At 39.1% G+C, this 27,828-nt stretch overlaps 1 protein-coding gene across 1 annotated transcript in view; it reads left to right on the forward strand.

The window, feature by feature from the left end:
• Positions 1 to 27,709, forward strand: part of LOC6558594 — a 121,807-nt gene extending 94,098 nt beyond the window's left edge. Inside the window, exons 3-7 of the mRNA XM_032743478.2 lie at positions 23,240 to 26,121; positions 26,188 to 26,316; positions 26,379 to 26,820; positions 26,897 to 27,034; positions 27,105 to 27,709. Coding sequence (XP_032599369.2) covers positions 23,240 to 26,121; positions 26,188 to 26,316; positions 26,379 to 26,820; positions 26,897 to 27,034; positions 27,105 to 27,253 — 3,740 coding nt within the window. The 3' untranslated portion in view covers positions 27,254 to 27,709. The remainder of the gene's footprint in view (positions 1 to 23,239; positions 26,122 to 26,187; positions 26,317 to 26,378; positions 26,821 to 26,896; positions 27,035 to 27,104) is intronic.
• Positions 27,710 to 27,828: the final 119 nt, after the last annotated feature.

Consider the following 27,828-nt stretch of genomic DNA (forward strand, 5'->3'; position numbering starts at 1 on the left):
GATCGTTAACAATTACTCAACCGTCCCCAAACCCGAAAAATCAACAACAAGCCCTAAAAAATTATAGCAACGGTATTCCCACTCCAGACTTCTCACTTGTAGTCGCCTCTAGCTCACGCCCACGTTTAACTTGTTGTTGTTGTTGGTTTTTTCTTGTGAACTCTCGGCTTAATTTGATAAGATTTATTTGAGCCAGGTTTTCAGTCGATTGGTTGCTTGGTTGGTTGGTTGGCTGGTAAAGGCCAACCGAACATTGAGAAATGCTTACGACTTGGCCCCAATAGAGAAAACAAGCGATATCGAAATCAAAATCGAAATCAAATCAAAATAACATTTAAAAGCCAGTTCAAATAGAAATGTTGCCTTCGATTTGCGGCATTGATAAATGTGGCTAGCACATCTTTGTCTTTCTTCTTTGGATTAGTGAGAATCCACTTCTGTGCCGTGGGTGTATTTCTTTCTATTTGGCAACTGAGAGGCGTCAGTTGTTGGCCATTGAGCTACTGATTAACCGCCAGAATGGAAATTGATTAACCATATTTAAGTATTGATATACGGCTTTGGACTTGTAATTTGCCATTTAAATATGCTGAAGACTTAACCAAATAATTATTTATTTATTTGATTAATGTGTGCCAACAGTCGACAATTTGGAAATATTTAAAATATTTCAGCTTAAAAATACATTTTTAAAAAATGAAGAGCAAAAAGCACTGGTAAATAAATATATATATAAATAAACTAATAAAAAATATATATATATATAAAAATTGTGGAAAAGTAATTAAAATTTGATCATAAATTAACGGTTGCATTATATTTGAAAAAGAATGAAATAATGCTGAGCGAAGCTAAGAGAACATTTTAAATTTCTTTATTTGCCTAAAGTGAACCCTTAACAGTTGCCAAAAGTTTTTAAGGATTAACGATGATTAATCAAACAATAAATTCAATAATACAACATTTATAAAAATAATTAAACAATTTTACACAAAAAAAATCTGGGAATTTAATGGGTATATTTTTTGAAAATGAACGAAATAAAGCTACAACTTCTTTTTGCCATTTAAAAGCATAGTAATTTCATATTTATATTTCTATAAAATATTTCTCACAATTTTATTCAGCATTTCTATGTGTTTTTTTTATAGCTTTGAAGTTTTCACATGAAAATCCTTGGCTATTGTCAATGTGAAAGTTGAAGCAGCGCCTTTGAATTCTCTTTTCATTTTCATTTAGTTTTTTGGGTGGTTTTTATCCACCCGCCAACTTCAACTTAAACTTTCTTGTAAATGTTGTGTTTTTGGGTTTTTCGCTTGTTTTTTTTTTTCGCCGCGGTTCAAGAGTTCATTGTCAAGTCTAATAAAATGTTCGGATGACACGTTAAGTGTCAGGCGCTACAAGATATCCGCCGATTCCCGAGAGTCGTTTGAGAGGCCGCCAAGCGAGCAAACTAAACACAAAAAAAAAAGCACAAAACTAAGCTATGTAACCAAAAATGTTTGCCGCTTGACTGGAACTTGAACTCAGCTACTCGCTATACGGGCACTACTACCCCTCCCCAACCCCACCATGCTACTACCCCCTCTGTCCAGATAATGGCAGATGTTTCCCTTTTTGTCAAATGGCTGCAGCAATGATGATAAATCGTGACCGGAGAGCGCTTTAGTGAAATTTCTTTAACGCTGCCCACTACAAATGCAAGTAGTGTGCATGTGTGTGCATGTGTGTGTGTGTGTGTGTGTGTGTATGTGTGTGTGTGTGTGTTTTTCATCTCTTCAGCTAGCTGGATCTTTATTACCACATTTTAAGCAAGCCAGTTGAGTGACGTGAACAGTTTTTGGCGCAGCTGCCGTTGCTTTTTTTTCTGTTATTTTTTTTTTTTTGCTACTTATAGTCAAGTTACTACCTTTTACTAGCCTCCCCCTCTGCGTGCTGCCCCCGCTGCTGGCACAATCCCTTGAAATGTCCGCAAACTTGACAGTTAAGTGAATTATGTAGTTTTCATGTTAACTTTCTGTGTGCTTGCCGGCAAAATCGTTTTGACTAAGTGCCTGGCAGGCGACTTTTCCATACCTGACGACGCGTCTATGATTTATGCGAGTGTACAAGTGTGTGTAGAAATATATATATGTGTGTGTGTGTGTGGCACTCACATTTTTTGGCAAGGGCATCCCCACTTCCACAACCGCTAACCAAACTAAGCATTGAAATTAGGCAGAAATATAATTTATGAGCCGCTGATTTAGGCGCCAAGTTACAAAAGCAACCAAAAAAAAAAAATAGGTGCAAAATTGGAGGCAACGTCTCGTCTCGGCTTGCTCTGTGTGTGGCACGAAGGCCTTCCGGGTGCTAGGTGTTGGGTGTTGAGTGGGTGGCAGCACTGGTTGGCATACGCTCGGCTTGTCGGCTTTGATTTAAATGCAAATTGTGTGCAGACTCTTAGAAAATGTCAACGCGAATCACGATCTTTCCACCAACTTGTGATTGCAATTTGAATTTCAGTTATGATTCATGAGTCGCCCAGCGAGTGCAGCGAGCACAATTTTATTGAGCTCAGGAATTTAGCAATAACTTGAAGGGAATTATGCATCAACTGGTTATTTTACATTTTATTGTCAAAGAACTCAATTTTTAACTTGCTCTTTGGCATCTCAACTAATTCATAGTTTATCTCTTTGTTATTTGCCGTCTTCTTTTATATTGTCCAGTCTATTCAAATACGACTTAAAAGACATAAATATTAAATTACATTTCTAATTTTATTTGATTAAATTAATTTGTACTTTTTGTAATTTCTGTGTCGTTTGACATTAGGCGACATTAAATAAATAAGTAAATATTGACAAGTGCCTTAAATAATAAGCTTCAGCTTATAGCACTGGGAAAGAAAATATATCAATTAATCAATCAGTTGTAATAGAGGTATGATCCAGGAAAGTGAAGGCTTACATATTTATATTAAGACTTGTAATAATACATCTTCTCTACATTTTCTTCAGTTTAACGTCCCCAAATGAAACATCAATCAGTCTGTCAGGGTTAGACTCAAAGTTCAATCGGTGATTGAAGTAGTTCAAATAGTTTTGAATGCTAAATTACACAACACACAAGAGTCTTAAACAAATTTAATTTTCCAATTAGCAAACAACAAATACTCGATACACAGATCACTGAGTATTCATACATTTTTAGCAAGATTATCAGCTCTTTGTGATCTTTTATTATCGAGATTTGCAATTAAGTTTTAACATTGGCCGCAGTCAAGGTGATGATGACAAACTCCTTTGCCCTGCCATCTGTTCAGTTCAGGGTCATCACACACACACACACAACAAACACACACACACACACAATTGGCTAGCTGATAAAATGCCAGAGTTATCAACCCACTCGTAACGGTACTTCAACTTCGAATTTCAACTTCAACTTGACAAGTTGCTCATTTGTCATTTACAAGTTAATTTGTCGCAAAAATATTTCATGCCGCTATCTGCATCTGATTTCGAGTTTAAAAACTATCTGCCAACTGTCTATGTGTGTATCCGTATCTGTATCTGTATATATATTTATATATATATATATATTAATATATATATCTGTGTGCGTATCGGCGACCTTGCAAGGTAACAACAGAAAAGCAATCAGTAACCGTGAAATGGGCTCCACAGCGAAACTGAGCAGCAAATTAGCAAAAATGCAATACAATAAATAAATAAATCAAAACACAACACAACTCAACACACACAAACAAAACGATGTGAACAAGAGTGAGGAATTTTTTAATTTAGATAATTGAAAGCACGCAGAATGGAACAGTTTATTATAAACAATGGGAGAAACGGCACCCATAGCAAAATAAAACAAAAAATATATAAAATAAAAACACCCACTTAATTATAAATAAAAACATTCGCTTTTAACTGTTAATCAGATATCGCAGCTGTCGTTGCCTTAACAATGTTTTGCTTTTATTAATTTATGAATGTGAAATAAACACACTTTGCCACAAAAGCCTGTTTAATAATTCAATTGAATGGATCATGTTCAAATGACAGTTTTCGACTGCTAATTGTGACAGTTTATTAACATTTTATGCGTTAAGCGTTTTTCATATTCATAAATATTTGATTTGTATTAATTGCACTTATTTAATAATTGCAAAAGCAAAAAACATCTCACAATAATTGCCATAATAGCCCCAAGCGTTGACTTCAAAGCAATCCAATTCCGATTGATGCAAAAATCAACACATTTTGATTTTATTAACACTTCCATAACAATATTTATTGCCCTAATTTAACTAGAGGAAATCTTTATGGGTCTAAGCAATGAAGTTCGAATTTTTATGGATGTTCCAAAAATTGTCGCCTAAACTTTAAGTGCCTTATCATTAAAAGTATATAAATAAAAGGATTAAAGATTTTTCTAACATTTCCATCAAGCGTTAATAACTAGGAAACATTTTTCTTGATCTAATGATGAATTTTTAAGGAAGCTGATTGAAATTGGCTAAAATCTTGAAAATCGTAGTCATATCAAAAGAAAATAAAGTTAAGGCAGATAAAATATTAAAGATTTGATTAACATTTTCATCAAACATTTATTTTAATTAAGTTAAGGCAGATAAAATATTAAAGATTTGATTAACATTTTCATCAAACATTTATTTTAATGCTGAATTCATTTGGAATCATTCCTAGTCAAATCAAACAGAGTTGGAATTTTTAAGGACGCCGCAATAAATTTGCGAAAATCTTTGAAATCCAAATCAATCAAACGAATATAAAGTGAAGGCAGTTAAAAGATTAAACATTGTTGTAGACAAAAGCAAAGAAAAACAAGTATTAAGTATGGCCAATTAGTAATACTTGTTGCTGTTACAGATCAAAGTTAATGTCAACGTCAATGGTTTGCGTCAGCATTGCGACATTAATAAAAACTTAATACGAACTTAATCTATTTACTGCGAAATGTCAAATTTGTACACTGAACAAGGCAGCTAATTAAAGGAACAAAGTTTCGCACGTCGAAGCAGCAGTCTCAGTAAAGAAAATAAATAAAAATGTTATAGTCGAGTGAGCTGACTGCGAAATACCCTTTACCTAGCTGTTATATAGTATATATATATATATAGTATGTATATTAATTGGAGTTGGCTTAACCTGTGCTTTATGGGATCAGAGATGCTTTCTGCTGCCTGTTACATAATGTTGCACAAAACCATTGTACCCCCATATATTAACCCATATACCCAGGGTATTAGAGCACGAATATGAAAAAAATAAGTCAGCTAATTAAAAAGCCAACAACAACAACAACAACAACTGCAGCAAATGGCACTTGTTTATGGCTGAAAAGAATTGGCAGCGCCAAAGGCAGAATCAGTGCCCAAGAAGTAACAAAGACCCAGCCCAAAATTGCTAGACCTGAAAGACTAACTAAAAGGCCCTGCAGTTTTCACGCCCCTTTAGCACACTGGCAATTGTTTTTTTTTTTTCTATTTTTTTTCCGATATGGCAACAAATCTCATTATGAGCCACTCACTCTTAACTACATAAGGTGTGTCGTCGTCGTCGTCGTCGTCGTCGTTGTTGTCGTTGTCGTCACCCGGCACGCCCCAATTCAAATCTGCAGCGATTGCTGTACTTTCTAATACATGAATTAGGAGTCGACATCGAATTCGAATTCGAATTCGGATCCGGATTCGGATTCGCATTCGTATTCCTGTTCGGTATCGAGATCGGTTACAAAGGCGACTGCAGTCGAAATCAACACCATGTGAACTTGGCCAATTGGTGATTGTCTAACGAATGTCAATTTATAATGTTAACGTGGCCCAATCTAAACTGAAGTCACCGGGGGGGTTCAGGGATAATACCAGCTACTTTGGTTGCCTGCAAAGGTCATTTGGCGACTTGGCCACAGCGAGCCCAATTTCATTCACTTAGCCAAAGGAAAAAAAAAACACAAAAATAGCAATTGCTAATTTATGTTTATTGTGCATTATTTGTACTAGACAATAGTTTCAGCTTGGGCCCAGTTCCTTTAGGCCACAAATTGAATTTTAATGCACTTTATAACTTTATATTTTGAATAGGTTTCTCAGTTGGCCCACTGATTGAAATTTATGGTCATTACTTTGTTTGTTGTTATTCTGGTTGTTGTCGCTGTTGTTCTTGTTGTTGTTCTTGTTGTTGTTGTTGTTGCTATTTATATTTATTATCAATTGTGCGTTTTGCACATATTTCCCCATATTTATTTGTGTGTCTATTTTTTTATGTTGACGTTGCGGCTCACATTAAGTATTCTGCATATTTAGTGGCATTTTATAGCGTTGCTATTTTTTTACATTTATTAATAATTGACGTATTTTATTTATATTTATGATTTTTGTGGCTTATATTCATGAGAAAGCAATTTAATTCATTTGTCTTATCTACAAATCTTTTCAAGCCTGAAGAAAATCATTCGTTACGCCCCCTTTTCGTTGGCCGATTAAAAGGCCAAAACGTGTTGAATCAAATTGTAATTAATAAACATGCTAAAAAAAAAATCGCTAACAAGACAAGCAAAACAGCCGCCGAATAAAAAACGTTTTGTGGCCTGCTCATAATTTGGCCGAAAAGTCTTTTAATGAGCCGCCACCGAGCACGGTCAAGTGATTTGGCCATTGGCTAGTCTAGTTTAGGCCGCTGCCGTTGGCTGCCTTTTATGGCCATGTTTTATTCAAATATCACAACAATAAACTCTCAATGCAACAACAAATGCGACTGTCAAGTGCAACATGCTCCATTGTCGACTTAATGTGAGCATTGTGAGCCATTTTCGTGGTAACATAACTTTTAGACCAATTTCCAGCTTAGCTTCTTCCCCTGAACTCTGTCACTTGCCAGCATATAAAATCAAGGCATAGAGAAAATCCAATTAAATAATAAAATCTTTTTAAGATAAAATTTCAAATGCACAAATTTTAAATTTAATCAGAAAAGCAAAAACAAAATCAAATCTGCAAATCTCTTTTTTATTTTTAATTAATATAAAATTTTAAATTTACAAATACTACATTTTATACTTTATTTTTTGTTTTATATACAAAACTGGGATTAGTCGACATCAATCAAATAAAATAAATATGAATTCAATTTTTTAATTAATTTAAAATGAATAATTAGTACTAATATTATTATTATACTTATTAATACGCAAAGAAAATACCTAAAGCAACGAGTGACAACGAAGATAAAATGCTCTTCTACAAACAAATATTTCAAACTTTTGAAAAACTGTGTTAATTTAGCAATTTACTAATCCTCAATAAACCCTATAAACATAACTGTATTTATGCAGTCGAATGCACGTTTAAGGACACCACACAAAAGAGAATAGAAGAAAGTATCAAAGTCTGATTAATGATTGGCGACACGATGTGGCCAAAGTGCTGATGTGTTGATGGTGTAGAAGAAAGCCTCAACTGAAATAAAAGGCAAATTGTGCCCAATACAAGTTTCGCGATGGACTCCAAGGGAGCAATTCTTGCATAATGTCACATGTCAAATAATTTGCCTTTAAAGTTTTGCCGCAAATATGAGAGACACAACTTTGACGCAATTTGCATTTGGCGTTGCCACAGCTTCTGCCTTCTGCCGCAATTGATGAGCGTTGGTGGGGTGGGGCAGCTGAACCAATCTTTACATCAGCGCAACATCATCGTGTGGGGCGTGTTTGAGACATATCTCTATATATGTGTGTGTATTTATGTTTATATATTGGCTGCTATTTTGCTATGCAATTTTGCAGACCTCCTGCAGCTGCCTTTGATTGATTTGTTTTGCCAAATGACGCACGACATGACGAACAACAGCAGACGGATATTTGTTGATTGCCTGGAATACGATGGATTCAGTATTGGAATTGGAGTGGGATCGATTTGTAGTGGCATCAAGTCTCAAGTGGCACAAGGTTGCCAGCTTTGACAAAAAATAAATATTATATTTCGCACTAGACGCTGACACATTTTAATTTAGGGGCAGCTGTTTTGCATCTATTTACATATTTACATATCTACATACACATATGCTGATTATCCGCAACTAACCCAAAACTTATGGGGCCCAGCACATTTGGCATCCATTACAAAATGTTGCTTTGGTTATTGGGTGAGGGGGCCGAGGGGGTTCATCTGTCAATCAGAAAATCAAATGAAAAACATAACTCAACAACAGCCCCCAGCTTTGATAAATGACAATCTAAAGTGGAAGTTCCATTTGCCTACATTATACACGAAAAAAAAAAGATGAGAAAAATATTGTTTGGGAAAGTGTTTTGTTCTGTGTGTTTGTTTGTGTGTGAGAAAGTTTCGATGGCTGGCAAAAGTAGAAGCAAAGAAAGTTGTATGATAATTGCCCTAAAGGTCGTGAATCTCTCGAGGTCTCTAGCGATTATGCAATGCTTATGCGTGTTTATTTAAATCTCTACAATATTCTAGACAAAGAAAACAAAGTGAAAGCTGCCCAAAAACATCCAGCAACCTCACAGCAACAACAGCAACAAATTATAATTTGTTGTGCACTCATCTTAATGTACTTTCAATTTCGAACACAACAACAACAACAGCAAAATGCTTATTGCGGGTGTATTTTTGTGTTTTTTTGGGAATTTTCCCAATTCCCAATGCCAGCTGGGAATATTCAGTTTCCAGCATTCAGCATCCAATCACAGATGGAGAGAAAGATGGAGATCTTTATCAGTCGTTCCCCAGAGCGTGCTGAGAATGAAAGAAACTGAAACTCTTCGCGCGAGCTTTGAGCTTTGAGATCTTCAAGTCCGATTCGGGCTTATTACAAATTCTAATCACATGCAATCCGTTTCTTTTCATTTTGTTTCGTTTCGTTTCGTTTTGGTTCCACACACACACTCGCACACGCACACACTGAGCGATTGTTATTTGAACGAGGCGTCGTACAATGGCCTGTCCGATGGGCCAAGTCTCGATGGGGCTGTCGCTTATCGATTAATCATCAAATTAAAAATTACTAAGCCCAAAGCGTGGAGCGTGGCCGAAACACCACAGCCATCTCACCTCACCTCACTTCACTTCACCTCACCCCACCTCCCCAACCCTCTCTTCTCTTCTCTCACCTCTCCTGCCTGACAAATAAATGCCCACATCACATTACTCTCTGCCATGTTTGTTATTTTATTTCTATTTTTTTATTTACTTTTTTTTGGCACTTAACCAGCCAATTTAAACAATATCTAGAATTTTGTGGCAGAAAAACCGCAAACAAATCTGATTTTATCTTGGTCCTATTTATTAGTCAGAATGAGCAAATGTTTCGCTACACTCAAAAAAATATACATTAATATCAAAGCAATAATTCTTAGGAAATTCATTGGCAACTTTTGCGCATCGACGAAACTTTTGAGTTGACAAAGAATATGTTTATTAGCAACTCTTAAGTTTTTCAAGGCTAATAAGACTATGATATAGTTACAATTTATTGAATGTCAAGCCCGTGTTCATGTTTATAGAATTATTTACGATAATTGCTGGGAAATGGCAGCCAGCGAAACCAAACAAAGTAATTGAACGTTGTGTGTTGCATCAACACCACTCCCAATGCTATATGGTTGATATTAAAGTCGTAAATTCATTGAAATATGGGCAAAGGGAAATGGAACACACACATGCAAATAAATGTGCGACAAATGAAAATTGTGCTCAAGCACAAATTAAGTACGCTTGCCCATAAATAACAGTTTGTAGCGCCGCCTGGCGGTCAATTGATGCACACACTGTTTGTGAGTACAAAGTTCACAATCGATATCAATCGGCAATCGGCGTGGGCAAATTCATTTAATCTGCTCAGTAAGAGATTTTCCAGCGCTTATCACAAATTTGTCATCAGTTGTAATGCGATCACACACACGGACACACACACACACACATGCATGCATAAAGTTGGAGTCAGAGAGCACAATCGCCACATGCTCTGCTCATAATGAAGTTGAGCGGGAAGTTGAGAGATAATGATCGAAGACACCACGCGACGCGACGCCAAGACAATTAAAAGCGAAACGAAAGAATTGCAAGCGCCGCAACGTCGCAGTCGCTGTCGCCGCTCAGCCGACGTGCGGCTCTCGTTCAGCTGCTCAGCTGCTCGTCAAGCAAGTTGCGACCGCACGATCAAGTCGCTGCTTGCGCGGACAAATCGTGTGTCTGCCGGCGCGCATTCAGTTGAATTTTAGCGCTCGTCGCGGCCACAACGTAACTGGCACTGGCTCCCCAAATAAGCGGCTCTGATCGTAGGTGTAAACTTGACTTTGACTCTCTCACGCTCTCCCACAACGTAAACTGCGCCTGTATGTGTGTGCCTGTGGTGCTTGTGTGTGCCTGTGTGTGTTCGCTTGCAGGCAGGCAGGCTGACCGTGAAGTCTGTTCTTTTTGCATGCTCATAAGCTGACTCTGACTGACTAACTGTAACAGTGCTTTGTTATTTGTTTTGTTATTGCCGCTTTGTACGCTTGGCAAGTTCATTCACGTTTGCACCGCTTGTTTCATCATCGTCAATAATTAAATGTAATGCAATGCAAATATATCGAAATCGAGCTTAAGCTAATTGCTAATTGCAATCAACAAACATTATTATTATTGTTATTAATTTTGATGTTTTTCGACTTTTCGGCTTCAGATTCATTTCCGTTTTCGTTTTTGCGGCGCATTCGAGCGCAACAATTAATTGTTGCATTTTGTTGATGTTTTCAGTTGCAAATGCAAATTGAACACAACATTTGAAACTGACTCTGCAGACTGCCTCAAAAGAAAGTGAAATCTCTCAATAATACTACGAACCGTAATTACAGTGCACAATAATTATGTTAATTTTGATAACCGTTAAACAGTTAAAAGAGTTTAATCGGTAACAAAATACAAAACGCTAAGAGACCCAGAAAAAAAATACAAAATACAAAAAACAAAAAACCCTTAAAGTGTAAATAAATTCCAAACTGTTTAAATATTTTCTCATAAACAGACTAAAATATAAATAAATAATGACTGCGAAATTTATGCAAAAGCAGAAGCCACGCGTGCAAAGTAAAAGCTTTTAGAAAGGTATGTGGTGAACAAAATGAAATGAAATGAGTTGAATTCAATTGAATTGATCTGAAACGAAATGAAACCAAAAGCAAAAGCTTTAAATTCAACCATCAAATTAATCCTTAGCGTATAATTTTTTAAAATTTATTTATGACATATTAAATATTTGATATTGCCAAAATTAGTGCACTGACTCTTGAACTGGTTCCTTGCTCTTTCCTTTTTTAAATTTGGTTCACCCCATGCGGCACATTTTTGAAATACATATTCACATATTCACAATGATTTTTTCTTATCTGGCTTTTTTTTATTAGCAAGAAAATGATTAATGTTTACTAAACTCATTGACCAAAGGCTGACCCCAAAGTTAACGTTTATTTCTAACGGGACAGCAGTTGTCAAAACTCTTTCTTAACTCTGTTAGAATATCATATTTTTCGCTTTCAATATATCAAACTGGCGTAAGTAAATTTTTAGCTAGCTCTAAGAACCCCAAAAAGTTGTGGGAAAGGAGACTTTTCTTTGGAAAAGAATTGGAAAAATTTTAATTAATGAAAAACATATTTTCTGTTAACAATCGTATAAGGACTTTTTACTACAAAAGCTAGTCCAAAAGAGTTGTAGTTTTCATTGAATATGGAAAAATGTGACGGTTATTATATTTGATTAATTTATTACTTATATAATCATATTAATATATTAATATCATATATCATAGTAATTATTTTAATGAATTCTGGATAGTGGAAGCTCCCACCAAAACCAAAGATATACCGATTAAATAGATATGGGTAACTTTATAGTCTGCTCCTACTTAGTTAAATCGTACAAACATAATTATAAGTATGTCAATCAAATAGAAATTTAAACTACTTTTCTGATACGAATTCCCCTTCAAGTTTCTTCTTTGTTCTTTAGCATCATTTCAATTGTGTTTTTTTGGGTTAGTAAGTGAATTTTAGAATGTGTGCATGTAAATATCCCTTCCATAATCGTGGTAAGTGGTGGCAAGTGAAGCGTTCCTTTTAATTTGTTTGAGTTGTTGTCTTTCCATTGTTGTGCCACTGACTTCCTCTGTGGCATTTCCTTAATCTTTAGCCCACTTGCTCACACACACACACAGATACGTTCAGCTACTGGTAATGACAAACAACCTTTCACACTTTCAACAGCAACTGAATAAAAGACGCCTTGTCATTCTGCAGATCATTAGGGTGGCGACTGCTTGGCACATTTGTGACCCATTTCCATAGACAACACAATTCGCGAGTTCTTGGCTCGAACAAAGAGCTGAAATTTGTATGCCATTGGCAAACATTTGCTGGCCAAAATTGAACTACTTTCATTGGGCGCAGGGAATTAACATACATAAATAAGTCGTACACATGTGTGTTAAGGCTTTTTATGCCACAATTTGGACAGTCACCAATTTTTTTTTTATTTTTTTTTTTTTGTTTGTAATAATAATAAAACGCACCATAAACATTTACCCACTTGGGCGACAGTTTTGAGTTTGCTTTCATTCAAATATTTGCATTAAAAGTTGCACAAATTGAATCGTTTGTAAATGCAACTCCAGCAGTCTATCAAAATGCAAAGAAAAAACACATACAAAACTCAAAAAGAGGCCGCAGCAACAAAATAGTTGATATTCGCTTGAAAAGAAAAAAAGTTTTGAGTATTTGTATTTTTGTATTTATTTCTGCGCGTTTGTGTGACAAGAATTTGCAAATGTCAACGAAAATTGCGCGCTTCGCATTAAAAGAGAATTCGGGCCAAAAAGGGCCGAAGAGGAGCCGAGCCGAGTGCGATATTATGGGAGAGAGACAGAGAGAGAAATAGGCGGAGAGCGAGAGAGATAACAAGGGAAATACCAAAAAGACCCCAAAACGCGATCCAATTGAAATTGTTTATATAAGACCAGGTTTTTATTTACGAGTATTTTGAGGCGTTTTTATTTTTGGGCCATTTTGTGCTTGGCATTTTTAAAGAGTCCACACAGTGCAGAGGCGCAAACGTATCGGAGCGGATCTGATCGTATCGGATCTGATAGGATCGGTACTACTTCAAAGTAAAAACGATAATTGATTTAATCAACAAATATGCGAAAATGTTGCCGTCAGTTGCAAGTAACATTTATGTTTTCGTGTTCATTTCAAGTCTGCAATAATTCCCAAACAATTTGAACGGACTCAGCGGAAAGTAGCCTGAAAGATCGATCAATTATGAGTACAGAAACTTATAGAGGTTCCCTTTTATAGGTAATTGTGTAGTCTTTGCTTTGCTTATGGACACAGCTGGAAGTAGCCTGACAAATCGCTGAACGTTTTTTAATATTTTTTAAATATGATCAGTGTGTATATAGCACACACATATGCATTTTGACTTAACCTTGATGTCAACTTAAGATCTGTTATTTATAATTGTATTTGCCTGCTTTATTCCGATTCTTGTATTACTTCCACTTTTCGTATTCTTAATGACAACTTTGCTTTTATTACAAACCCAAATGAAAAAGAGAAATAAAAAGTGAAAAACTGTCTTAAGTCAGCTGACACTTGTGCAAATCGAAGTGCTTGTTTCCGACACCTGTTGATAGCTGCATTTGTCAGATACAATTGTATCTGTTGTCAATTCTCGAGTGAGACACAGCAAATTTGGACTTAGTAGATTCATTTTCTATATATTTATATTGTTCGTTGAGGAAAGTCTTTTAGATTATCAGACACAAATACTTCATGGCTATTTCTGTGTGCTTTGATTAGCTAATTGGCCTTGTCACGCTGCCACAAATGCTATTTACGATGGTGTTTTCATCATTGATATCAGGCGATTTATGGAGATACTTACACAAAAAGTATATAGTTCCTGCCGATAGACGAAGAGATTGCTTGATGTCATCACCGAACGAGTTTTGATTTTTCTTTCTTTCACATTTTTTTTTTATTTTTGTTTTTGGTTTTGGGCTTCTTTCTGTGGCAGCAAAGCGTCATAATGAACAGAAATGAACGGAGCTGGAGCTGGAGGTTTCTCCAACTAATTAGACCATAAAGCGACCGACGTGGCCTGGCCGAACTAATTCGCTCAGATAAACCACAACAAAGGTCACGCTTTAATTGATAAGAAAACACAATGCCGCACAATGTCTTCACTGGGCCCGGGAAAATCAGATTCCGAGCCCAAAAGCGCTGCTGGGGCTACCGTAGGTAAATGAAACGCTTCAAGAGTCACTCAAATGGAAATCCCCCATAGAATAAAAACAATGACAGAACAATCCACTAGCAACCTTAAAGAACCCAACTGAGCCAAAAGCAAACTTGAAGTGCCAGCTGTGCCTCGATAAAGATCACACCCCAGTCACAGGTGGAAGTTCCTGCTCTGCTCTGCTCTGGAGAAAAAAAAAACTGAGAATCATGCCACAATTGAGTGCACTTTTCTGGCCAACCAAGAAAGAAAGACGCGTAACTAGAGCGAAAGACAACTCAAGATACTCTGTAAAGCCAATTGAAAGCATTTATCAACTGCAATCCCGTTTATTAGTTTGGAATTTAGAGTATTTTCAGACATGAGCAATTGTCTGGTTTTTCTTTTTTCATGTGAAGAATTCCAGGGATTCTTTGAGTTCATGAATTGCACTCATTCACATATAATTAACATAGCCCTTGGCATTCCGCCGTCTTACAGGGTATTCACAACAACAACAGCAGCAGAAGCAGCAGCAGCAGCAGCAGCACTTTTAATAGTTTTGAACCTTTTTCGAGGCACTTAAATTGTGCAGCGAAGCGTGCTCTTACCAACGTTGTTGCCAACTCTTCCCTCCTAACACTCAGCTGGCCAGCAACGCCCTTTTTCAACACTGGCCATGGGAATGGGACCGGGACCTGTGTGAGAGAGAGCGAGAGAGAGTAATTAACCCATGTTGGCCGTTTGTTCTGGCTTTTGTCTGGCTTTTGCAAACATTTAATTGTTCGATTGCCGTTTAATTGTTCGATGTCCAATATTTGAAATACCAAATACCAAACTCAACGATTACCTTGACCGGAGGCTACTTTCAGCCTCTCCTCTCAGCCTCCTCTCGGTCTCCTCTTGGTCTCCACTCGGCGAGCAGATCAAAGTTCTCTGCCGCCAGTGCTACGGTTCTTGACATATTCAAAGCATTCCTTTTCTTTGCTTTCCACTCCATTCCATTCCATTTCATTTCATTTCGTTTCGTTAGAGTTCACGAGGGTTATTATTAAAAGCCGTCAACATCATCATTATCGGCAACATTAAAAGCGATCCGCCAGTATTATATAAGCCACACACATACACATACACACACACACACACAATCACTCAAAGAGAGCTCCACAAATGTCACACTTCCAAGACCGGACAGCCTCTTTACCGTAAAACTTTAGCCGGAGACTTGTCCAATTAGTTGTTTCCGTAATTTCTTGGTATTATTTTAATTGGCTTTATACTTTTCTTCTTAAGCTTTTTTATTTAAATTGTGTTCAGTCCGTGACAAGCTTTATTTGCCGTCCCAAAGATTTATTTGTTTTTGTATTTTTTTGTTGTTACAATTATAAAAAATGCTATAAAACTATGAAACAGCAGCCAGCATAATTTATGGGCAATGCATTTTTTAGATGCCATCGTAATTCCCCTGAATTATTTTTCTCGCTTTTTTCGGCTGAAATTGAAACTGAACCGAACTGAACGGCAAATGCAGCCAGCTTGAAATTGCTTTTGATTTTATTATTACATATGCATACTTTGTATTGGTTTTGCTTTTAACAATTGTTAGCTAGTTCTCACTTCCTGGTTGCAGAGCAGAGACAACAGACAACAACCAAAAACGACACACTTCAAAAAGAGAAAACACATCATAAATTTTCGTTCGTAGACATTCTGTAATATTCCATTCGCAAAATTGCCTCGTAAATAGCGTTGAAATGTTCCTTGAAATGTTCTCCCTCTCTTCTCTCTCTCTCTCTCTCTCTCTCTATCTTTCTCCCTTTCTGTTTTACCTGCCAGGTGAGCCTGCCTGACTATCTCACAAATAATTCACAACGCGCTTAACGCTCTTACCTCCACCCCTCCCCTGCCCACTCCACACTCCACATTCGCTTCCCCGCTCAATCCGCTGGCCGTTGCCAATGGCAAAAATGCGTTTAAGTCAAGTCGCCAAGAGCCCGAGAGCCGAAAGCCGCCGCCGGGTGCGTATGTGCAACGTGCAACGTGTGTGGCAGCTGCAGTCGAGTAGATCTCGACAGTTGCGCGCCTACCTTGCCTACACTAAGCGAAAGAAAGTGCAGAGTATCATTACCAAATGTCAAAACTCGTCTAAGCTCAAAAATTCTAGTCTAAGAGAATGCAATTTTAATTGAAGTTTCGTAAATAAATCAGTTAATGACGATTGCTCTCACTTTTAAACAGTTGCTTTAATTATTAAATACGACCACTGAAAGTAAGTCAGTTCTTATTTAAAATTCTTAAGCAAACTCCGAAATAATTTTAACATAAGATCAATCACATTCATGGTTAAAAATGTAAGTTTCATTAATTCTTAAATAATAGTTTCGATTACTTGGAATAAGCTACTTAGTTATATTTTCAAGTGCTTAAATTAATGCTGAATTAATTTTAACATAAAATCACTTGAAGTAAACTAATCAGTTAAAATGTCAAGTTCTTAAATAGTCTCTGTATCGGTATTAATTATTACAACTTGTAATTATAATTCGAAGAATGGAATTTCATTTGAAAAATTTATTTTGCTGTTTTAATAATTTCTTCCATATTGAAATCAAGAACAATTACACGCATAAACCAATCAGGATTAAATACTACTTATGGTTAATGGAATTTCTATATCGATTCTATTTGTGCTTGGCACACTGATGTTCGCTGAGTGTAGACGCGTTGACTCCCCTGCGGTGCCTCCGCTCGCCGATTGTTGCAGGTCTCAGGCGGACTGGCACTTTAGCTCGATATTTATGCAACGGCACACACTTCAGTTCTGCTATTCCCCCCCTCTCTCTCTCTCTGTCTCTCTCGCTCTCTTTCTCTCTCTCTGTCTCTATGCTCCCTCTTGATCTCTCTCTATCTCTTGCGCTCAGCTGCAATTTAAGCTCACATATTTCTTGGCAACACATTTTCCTCGCCATATGCATAAGCAGTTTTTCCAGCTACCCTTTCGGTTGCCCCTGCCTTCCCTCCCCTGTTGAGCTGTAACCCTCTTGCTGCACACGCTCATCGCATTGTTTGCAACACTTGGCGCTTGCCACATAACAACAGCAGCAACAGAAGTTGCAACTGCAACATATGCAACAGCGACAACAGCAGCAGCAGCAGCAGTGGCGTCCGCTATGCAGCGTTGCATGACACATTAAATGCAAAACACAAACCGATAGAGACAGCAATACTGAGCGAGAGAGAGAGACAGAGAGAGAGAGAGAGAGCGAGAGTGAGAGAGAAGTCGGCCTGAGTGTCAGTTTAAGCAGCGGTTTCTGCTGCCGTTGCTTTTTTGTATTCTTATTCTTATTCTCCTGCGCTGCTCTTATTTAATAAAAGAAATGGTCTGGAATTTTTTATGTGCCCTGTAAGCAAGAAAGACATTCTTGGGGAGTGTAAGACTTCCTTCAAGTTTTGTCATCTATGTGGATAATAAGTTCTATGTACACTTAAGATCAAAAATTGTAGTTTACCTAGTCGAGAAATCCATAAATTTAAAGAGTGCTATACAAAATATCATAAATACTTCAATCCAAATATATCTTTTACTTGCAAAGTAAAAGTTGCTAGTACAAATAAGAAATGAAACTAATATTTACAAGAGTAAATCAATCAAATCTATATAAATTGGAGCTTAGCTAGCAGAAACTGCTATAGTATTAAGAAACTGTTGAAATAATGTCGTGAATACTTCATTAAGATTATTAAAATCACAAACTTGATTCTGAATATGTCCGGCATGTGCCAAATGAAATTTGTATGTACAAATAAGATATTAAATATATATTAACCAAACTGTTTTCAATTTGATTGTAGTTCAGATAGCTGAGTTCCTCTTGAAATCTTTATTAATGTAGAGTTTAGTAGAAAAATATAATGAATACTTTCAATTTATTAGTTTAATTGTATTCCTCTCATTGGATTTTTCTGTGTTTCCACAATCCTTACTAAAGTATTCCAATTTATATTTTATAGCCAAAGATTTATAAAATTCTTCATTTTTTCAATTGTTTATCATTTTATTCGTAACTATAATAAAATATATATATACATTTATTTATGTATATAACCTAAATAGTAGCTTATATATAATATTTGATTATTTATTTCTGTCTATTGGAATGAGAGCATTATTCGTCATCCACGTCTCTAGTGTCTACAGGGTATTAGGTACGACGACTTGTATCTTAGATATTTGCACACTTTTAGCATAAAGAACCGGCTGTTTCTATAGCAGCTGTTTGGCTTATGTGTGTTGAGTTATTGCTCAGTTTGTTATATACACAGTATATAACCACACACACACACACGTCTAATCAATTTGCCTAGGTGAAGTCGCATGTTTTTGGCTTAATGCGTTGCAATTTGCAAGTTTAATTTATTGCAGGTATCACAAATGAAATCTGTCTAAACACTAGTCAAGCAGACAATTTAGCCCGAGCTTATTAATATGCATTATATTAATATATTTATGTGTTTTGCATATATTTTTGTAACTAACAAGAGATTTTCTTTTGTGTGGTGAGTTGGATATTGTTGTTGAGATTTCAAAAGGCAGCCCCGAGGCAGATTGTTCAAAGCTGCCATCGTCCGAACATCATCCATCCATCCATCAAACGACGCATTGAACACTTTAAATAATTGCACATTGTGGCCGAGGCTTTAATAAAATAATTAAAATGAAATATGCCACGTTCGCTAGCTGAACCTGAACCATATTACAAGTAATTCGCTGCAAAAGAAACCGCGAGAAGAAGAAGAAGATGAACAGGCAACAGCGACAGCAGCAGCAACGGCAACAGCAGCCACAGAATGCTAGCCATGTATAAAAATGTGCCGGCTACCAATCTACGCATTTTTGTAAAAACCATTTTATTCTCGGATTCTTTTGTTTTTGTTTTTGTTTTTGTATAACATATTACTATTATTATTATTTTTTTTTTTTTGTTTCGCCTCTCGCCACGTCAAAGGAAGACCGACAAGTGAGCAGTGTTAAAATGTTTTAAAGAAATCGCTGAAAATGGCGAAAAATAAAAATGTAAGGAATACAGTAGGAAATATTAATTTCAATTACATACGAATGCTGTGTGTGTGTGTGTGCAGGAAAGCAGCACGCAAAGAAGAAGAAGTGATTTTCCCACGTTGAGAATTGCAGAGAGGGGTGCACTCTGTTAAGTGGCATTTTGTGCGCTAAATGCGAGCAATTTGTTACAGGATTTTTTTCCGAGACAAACGGAAGGGAACGAACGCGCGACGGAACAACGGAACGACGGAATGACTGAGGAACGGGTGGAGAGTAATTGTGGGAACACAGCGCTGCGCTATGCAATTTATAATTATCAGCGATAGGTGGCGCTGTGCAGTTCGCTTATGCAATCGCATGCTGATAACAGCGGAAGTTATTAGAGCCAGTTTCGAGTTATGCGCAAGCGAGCCAGCAAGCCAGCGAGCGGGAGAGCGAGCCAGTTCCAAAGAACTTGGTAGCGTTCTTGGCATTGAGATTCCAAAACGACGGCTTTGACTGTCAGCCGCTTTGGTTTCACTCGCTTCTAATTAAAGACGACACTTTGGCATGTACTCGACTCGAAAGCGACTCGAAAGCGACGACGACAGCACGGAAATGCCTCGCTTCAGCGTTTGAAGTACAATCGCTTTAAAATATATACATATACAATATACATATGTATATATATGTGAAGTACCAAGAATTATATGCCAGCCATTCCAGTTGATTGTAGTCTTCTTCTGACCGATGCCGCTTTAATTATATATATATATATAGAGTACATATATATGCGTTATTAGCTCATTTGATTCCCTCTCAGCCTGCCCAACAGCCAAATGAAATTCCATTGCCAATCACAAATCTTCTCAACCTTTCACACCACACACTCGCACACACATCGATGGAGCCCCTGAAGATTACAATTAAATGTGGCCAGTTGCCTGTTTCAGAGCTCGCAGCGGGTTGCCAAACAAAAAATATTTAAAAAAAAAAATAAAATACTTGTATAAAAACTGTGAAACTGTGTGCAGATATGCCGAAATTGGTAAAAGAATTTCGTTATTAGCTTCAGCGGCAATAGAACGGTGTTATTTAATTGCCGAAATGCCAGGAGAACGCAGCAAACCGAAAAGATTACAAATTATAAAATTGTGGCAGGTGTCCCGAACTATACTGAACCAACGACCCGCCGCCAAGTTTTTAACCAAAAACAAAAATAAATAAATAAAATAAATGATGAAAAAAAGGCAGCGCCAAAAGTTGAGCCTACATTAAACATCCGTGCGATAAGCATCAAGATATGCATAATAAAGCGACGCTTTGGCCAAACAACAACCTGCTAAATACCAAACTACCAAACTACTAGCCAAGGTTCGCCTCATGTTACACTTGAGACTTGAAGATTAATTGCGACCCAACTGCAGAGTGTAAAGTTCGTTTTGGGGTTCAGGGTGCTCTTTCTTCAACGGCTTGACTTGATTAATTGAGCACGCTCAATCTGTAAGCGTTGAATCCAATCTGAATGTGAATACAAACTGTTGGCTGAAATTGAATAATACCAATTACTAAAACCTAATTAGCTGCTTCTAGATTTTTTGGATTGTTGATTCTCATGTGTCATATAACTGGTGACATGACCAGAAATAAACGTGGAATCTTTCGGACACACAATGACGTAGTTCAATCAATAGACTTTGTGTCAGCTATGGTTGAATCACCTTATCACTACTATAATATTTATTTATGACACACACAAATACTTGAGATATAGCTCAGTAGCCCAGTAGCTTCGACAATCGTCAATCGATGATCGAATGTTTATTTTTTGACTTCGTTTCTCGATCGTCCGCCAACTGAGTAATAAATTTTTATGTGAAATTCTGACGAAAGTTCTTCCGCCGTTGTGGTTCAAGGTCTGTTGAGAGCATAAAAACCTAGAGAAATACACGTTCTACCAATTGGGCAAACACATTTTAAGGTTTTAATTCACATATCTTGTGCCCTTGAGCCCTTGGGCTTGCTACACTTACATTCAAAATTCAAGCAGCTCTTAATTTGCATTTTTTTTTCTTTTTGTCTTTTGTTTTGTCGCTTTTTACATTTCTGCATATGGGGCTTTTAATTGTTATGTACATGATTTCATAGCCTCAACAATTTGTGCGACGTTTACAATCGCAAAAGTTCATTAACACTTCAACAGCCCAAATAAAAACTTAACTTACAGCAACAAACGACTAAAATCAAAGAAGCGGCAAAAAGAATTTTAAACATGTTAAAAGTGAGAATGCTGTAGTCGAGTGAGCTCTACTACGATATACCCTGAACCCTGTTACATATCAATACTAGTTTTAGAGCCAATCTTATCTTTAGCGGAAATCGATAGAAATCGATAGATAGGTATTCGTTAATCGGGGCATTTATGATTATACGAGAATATATTTTCCAAATTTGAAGTGTTGTTTCCTGATGCCATACTTTGGCATAAAACGATTATATCTTCTTTAGCAATTTCTGATAAGCACGGGGTATAAAAAGTAAAACCCCACAGCAGTTTCCATTTTAATGAATCTTAGCCTCGTTTTTTCTATTTTTCTTTTTTTTGCACTGTTTTCTTTGAGCTTAATTAAAAATGCAAATTTTAGATGTATGTAGAATTTCTTAGACACTTATTCTGTGGGCGTTTTGCTATTTCTAGTTTGTCCATTTGACGAAATCGAAATTCGAACTTCAATTTTTTGGCCAAGCAAAGAAATCAGCGTATAAATTTCATCGCCAATTGGAAACTTGTTTAGTATATCGTTAAATAAAGATTTCAAGCATAAATTAGCTTCAGATTTTGGCATAACAATTAGCTGTGGGTTCAACTCCCCCAACGAATGACCTCAATACGCAATACAACCGCAAAAATTTGTCAACCTGCAAAATGAAAAGATTTCTGCTAATTTTTGTTTTGTTGCTGTTGTTGTTGTTGTTGTTGTTGTTTTTGCTTTGTTTTTAATAATCAACTTTTTCTATTCTTCATTTGCGAAACTTTCGCTTTCGAGCCACGAGCCACGAACCGCGAAGAAACCCTTTTGTTTTGACCATAATTTGTTTGTTTTAAATCTTTGTATCTGTGGCATTATTATGGCTACTTATTATTATTACTTTTATGTTGATTAAAGACGTTTTGTCAACGCTACGCCTGAGACAAACTAACCACAACAATTTTCAGCAGCTGCTGCTGCTGTTGCTGCTACTCTTGCGGTTTTTTAATTGTAGATGGGGAGATTTATTTACCACGTAAGCTGCTCGGTGTTAGCGCATAATGACAACTGTTTCGCTTTTGGGCGAAAGTTTTTTGGGTTTCATTTTCGGCTTACAAATACAATTATAATTATCGTCTTGTAATCGCCAATCCAAGCGGCTAATGGAAAAGCGTTTGAAAATTGTTTTTTAAACTGTTTCTTTTTTAATTCTGCCTTAAAACTTCATTCACAGCTTACTACTCGAATTCATTTTACCTGTAATGAAGAAGCCAAGCTGTGCAAAACTATCCTCTTGATGATTGAAACCATTAATCCCTATCCAATTTGTGTTGAATTATTAGTCTTAGCTGAACCTTAATATTAACATTTTAACAACAATTATTATTAATTAACAACAACATTAATTCAGCATCTTAAATTACTCTATTACAAATTAGGTTTAAACTGAAAATCATTTTTGAACGAAATACATCTTGCATCTCTCCTTGAGCAAAACTTTTTAATTATGCCTCGATGTATTATCGATCTGTAAAGAATATATACATCGATTGCTTTACATAATCAACAGTCTACCCATCAATCCAAGCCTATATCTCCACTTGTTTTGCTCCTCGTGTGTTTTTGCTAACCAATTCCTTTACCCATCTCTGCCACTGCCTATTACAGATCTTGGTACCCTAAACAACCACAACAACATCAACAACAACAGCACTATTATCAGCACAACAACAACAACAGCAGCAGCAACATCCAACAACAACAACAAGAAGAGCTTTGTGGCAACAACAACAACATCAAAGACTACGAATCCGACTCCAGCAACGACTTCGACTTCAACTTCGACACCGACTCTAAGCAAGAGTTTGCAGCAGAAGCAGCACAACAACAAAATGGAGCTGCTGAGCAGCCCAACAGTAGCAACAACGACAACTGCAACTGCAACTGCAACAACAACGAGCACAAAACAGCTGTTGGTGCAGGATTACCTGAGCTACGCTTCCCCACCGACCTATTCCCGTCTGCCGCCCGATGGCCATGAGTTTCCGCCCAATTTCAGTGAGCCACTGATGATGCATACACAGCCTCATTCCGCACTCCTTAAGGCGGCGGCCCTCAAAACGGAGCTCAGCTACGAGCACAACAACAACAACAGCAGCAGCAGCAACAACAAACTGGAAGCTGCACCACCGCTGCCCAAAACGGGACCACCGCCAACGGTGCCGCGTAAATTGTATCGCCAAGATTTGGTCGTCAATGTGGAGGATGCGCGTTCAGCTGAACCAGCAGCAGGAACAGCAGCAACAGTAGCAGCGCCAACTGTTGCTCGTGATTACCAACGTTCCTTGAGCGCCAGTTCGTCGCATCGCAAGCCGAGCGATTGGCGCAAAGATGAAAAGTCCGAGAAGTCAGTGCGCGACAAAATCGCCATGTTCTCATCCAGCAACGAACTGGACAGCATTGTCCCACCCACGCCCACGCCCATCTCCAGTTCCAGCTCCGCCTTCGCCCGCAAGCCACTCAACATGAGCAGCGAGAATCTGCTGGAGGCTGCCTCCTCCGCCTCCGCCTCCTCAACGCTGCTGAAGACGCGCGCCATGAGCGTTGAGAACCTCAACGATGTGCAGCGTCAATACCAGTTGGCCAAGCAGTTGCCGCAGCTGCATGTCGCCGACTCCATGTACTCGCTGCATACACTGGCCCACACGCCCACAGCCACACACCCACACACACACACACACACGCCCAACTCGATGCCCAGCTACAGTTATGCATCGTTGCCGCGACGCAGTCATGGTAGCGCTGCTGCTGCTGCCGCCGCCGTGGAGCGTCGCATTAGTTTCTCGGGCGAGGGGGATGCGGCGACGCGCAAGGCGGCCATCACCAATATATTGGAGCAGCGGCGTCGCAGCCTGTCCAAGCTGCGCGGCCTAGTCATACCGGAGCGACCGCAGCTGCTGGAGCCAATCCTCGATCTGCCCGAGATCAAGAGTCAGGTGAAGGCAGCCAGCGGCGAGGATTCCACAGACAGCGGCCTGGGCGAGACACGACCCCTTCGACACAACAGCAGCAACGGCAACAACAGCAACAGCAACATGAGCAACGGGAGCAACGGGAGCAGCAGCAATGTCAGCAACTATCGCAGCATCTTTGCCCTGGCGCAGCGTCGTCCCTTGGAATCGCAGCTGTCGCAGCCGCCGGCAAAGCCACCACGCACTTCGCTCTGTGCCGCCCTAAGCACGCCCAGCCGCATCAATGTGAGCAACAGCAACAGCAACAGCCAACAGCAGCAACAGCAACAGTTGCTGGCCGATCAGGAGAGCGACACGGATTCGGTGTTCTCGACGACTGCTCGCGTGCCAACGCCACCGGAGAAGTTTGCCTTGACCCGTACGCTCAGCTCGGAGACGAATACATCGATAGCCAGCTCAAACACCTCCACACTGACATCCGGCTCCTCGGCCGGCTCACAGGCCAGCTGCAGCTCCCTGGGCAGCACACCCACCGTGGATCTGACGCGACGCGTGCTCAAGTGTTCGCTTAATGGCAGCATCAACAGCAACAGCAGCAGCAACAACAACAACAACAACAACAATAGCTCCGAGCTGGCATTGGGCAATCGGAAGAGCATCCTGGCGTCGGCCAAGTGCCGCAGCGCCAAGAGTCGCGGCCAGGACATGAACAATGACAACGACAACGATAGCACAGACGGCGAGCCTTGTGTCTTGAACGGACGTCGTCTCAAATCCAGTTACAAGCAACAGCAGCAACAGCAGCAGCAACAGTTGCTGGGGAAGCAGCAACTGGTCGTGGATAAGCTAATCAATGTGGCTGCCTATGTGGAGCTGACATCGGATACGGATGACAGCAGTCGACGTTCGGATACGCCGGCCAAAATCAGTGCCATGTTCATTGACGAGGAGCGCAAGGCCAGCTTCAAGGCGGATCCCACGCAGCAGTCCAAGCTGCTGCCAGTGCTGGCCAAGCCAGTGATTAACCCGACAAACCAACCAAAACGTGACCTGGCTCTGATCCCCACTTCGAAAACAAACAAGACCACTATCAACAAATCGACCAAGTCCCAGACGAGCACCGCTGAGCTCCGAGAGAAATTTGAGCGCAGTGCTGCTGCTGCTGCGGCTGCACCACCACAACACCAACAACAACAGCAACCATCATCAGCAGCAGTAGCTGCACCACCAACAGCCATGCACAAAGTTTTGGCCAGTGTTGCGATGGTGGCAACGAAACCACATCACGAACGCTTTAGTTCGCTTGATTCATTGGCATCCAGTTCGTCGGGCGTTAGCTCGACCACACAGAATGTGAGCACCACACAGGAGACGGCCACCGAATTTGGCAGTTTCTCATCGCTGGGCAGCAATCAGAGTTTGATCACCGCACAGGATGTCCAGCAGATTGTGGAGGAGGCCGATCCGCCACTGAAGACGCCCGAGGCATTCATCATTGTGCTGCAACGGGATACGCCAGAGAGCAGCATTGGCATCACGCTAGCCGGTGGCTCCGACTACGAGGCCAAGGAGATAACCGTAAGGCATTCCTTGCATGGCAGTCTTGATAACTCTTACAAATTACTCTCTCCTCTCTGTGCACAGATCCACAAGATACTGGTAAACACGCCGGCTGCCAAGGACGGACGCCTGAAGAAGGGCGATCGCATTCTGGCCGTGAATGGCATGAGCATGCGAGGATTAACCCATCGCGAGTCGATCAGCGTGCTAAAGGTAAGCTAAACATTCTTCACTGTCCTCAATTACCAGTCAATCATCATCAACTATCCCCGTAGACACCCCGTCCAGAGGTTGTCTTAGTGGTTACTCGCTCCGAATCGCTTGTGATCAAACCGCTGAACAAGAAACGCTCCTCGCTGGGCTCGCTCAGTTCGCTGAATGAGAAGCCCACCGAGTTGGATTACGAGCGCAAGCGCAACTATCACAAGGCATCGCGGTCCCTCGACCTCGATCTGGACATTGTGTCCAATGAGAGTGGCAGCGGTGCCACCACAGTGCCCAGCACACCCAGCACGCCCAGCACTGGCACCAACAGTCCCCAGCAGCCGGCCAGTCTGCTGGACGAGGCAAATGGCAACGATGCGGAGGCAACCATTGCCGGCATCCGCGCAAGGCGCCAACTCTCGCGCGGCGATGCCGCCAAGTTGAGCACCAGTGAGCTGCTCGAGCGCGCAGCCGAGGCACGTCAAGCAATTGCCGCTGAGATTCGAGCGCATGGTAAGTGCAAATGCTCCAAACTGGGATCGATCCAGATCCAATGTTAATTTCCATTTTCCCACCATTTTTTGTGCAGCTGAGGATGCTGCTGCCGGCGGCGGTGCTCGTTGTGTTGAGATTATCAAGGATAGCTGTGGTTTGGGTTTCTCCATTGATGGTGGCTTTGACTCGCCGCTGGGTAATCGCCCGCTGATTGTCAAGAAGGTTTTCATGGGTAAATTTCGCTGGCAATCGCATCTCATGAATTTTACTGTAACCCTCGTTTCTATTGGGTTTCCTCGCAGGTGGCGCTGCCAAGAAGACCAATCAGGTGCGCAATGGCGACGAGATCCTCAGCATCAATGGCGCATCCACGGCGCGCATGACACGCGTCGATGCCTGGAACTATATGAAACAGCTGCCGCTGGGTCCGGTCAAGATTTCATTTGCCTAAGCAAAGGCGGAGATGAGATGATAAAAATTGATGATAAACAATGCGCCACAATTTGTTAGATTTAAGGCAAAAACAAAAAACAAAAAGGAAAAAGAAACAGAGTTCGACGTTTTGTATCTGCATTTAGAGAACGATCTTTGCGTGTTATCTTAAACATATATATTTAAATAATTTAAAGTGCAATTGCTAAAACTTTTTCTAATTTTTATGAGGCGTGGCCTTAATCAGCGCCCCATAAATACATATATACATACATATATAAATATATATACGTTATATAACGATTGATTGTACATAACTATATTAACTAATTTACGTATTTAAATCTTAAAATCGATGCGAAGAAATTAAAAATTTTTGCAACAACGGTATTTTCTAATACATAATATTGGTATGAAATTTCTAAATGCAAACCACACAAAAAAACAACATGAAATTCAAGAAAGTAAAACAATAATATTTTATGTATTTTATGCCATAAATTATGCTGGAAAGATAAATAAATAAATATATATATATATATATATATATACATATATATATATATATATATTATTGTATTAATTATTATATTA

This window comes from Drosophila grimshawi, unplaced genomic scaffold, assembly GCF_018153295.1.
Source record: "Drosophila grimshawi isolate 15287-2541.00 unplaced genomic scaffold, ASM1815329v1 contig_44, whole genome shotgun sequence".
Lineage (NCBI taxonomy): Eukaryota > Metazoa > Arthropoda > Insecta > Diptera > Drosophilidae > Drosophila > Drosophila grimshawi.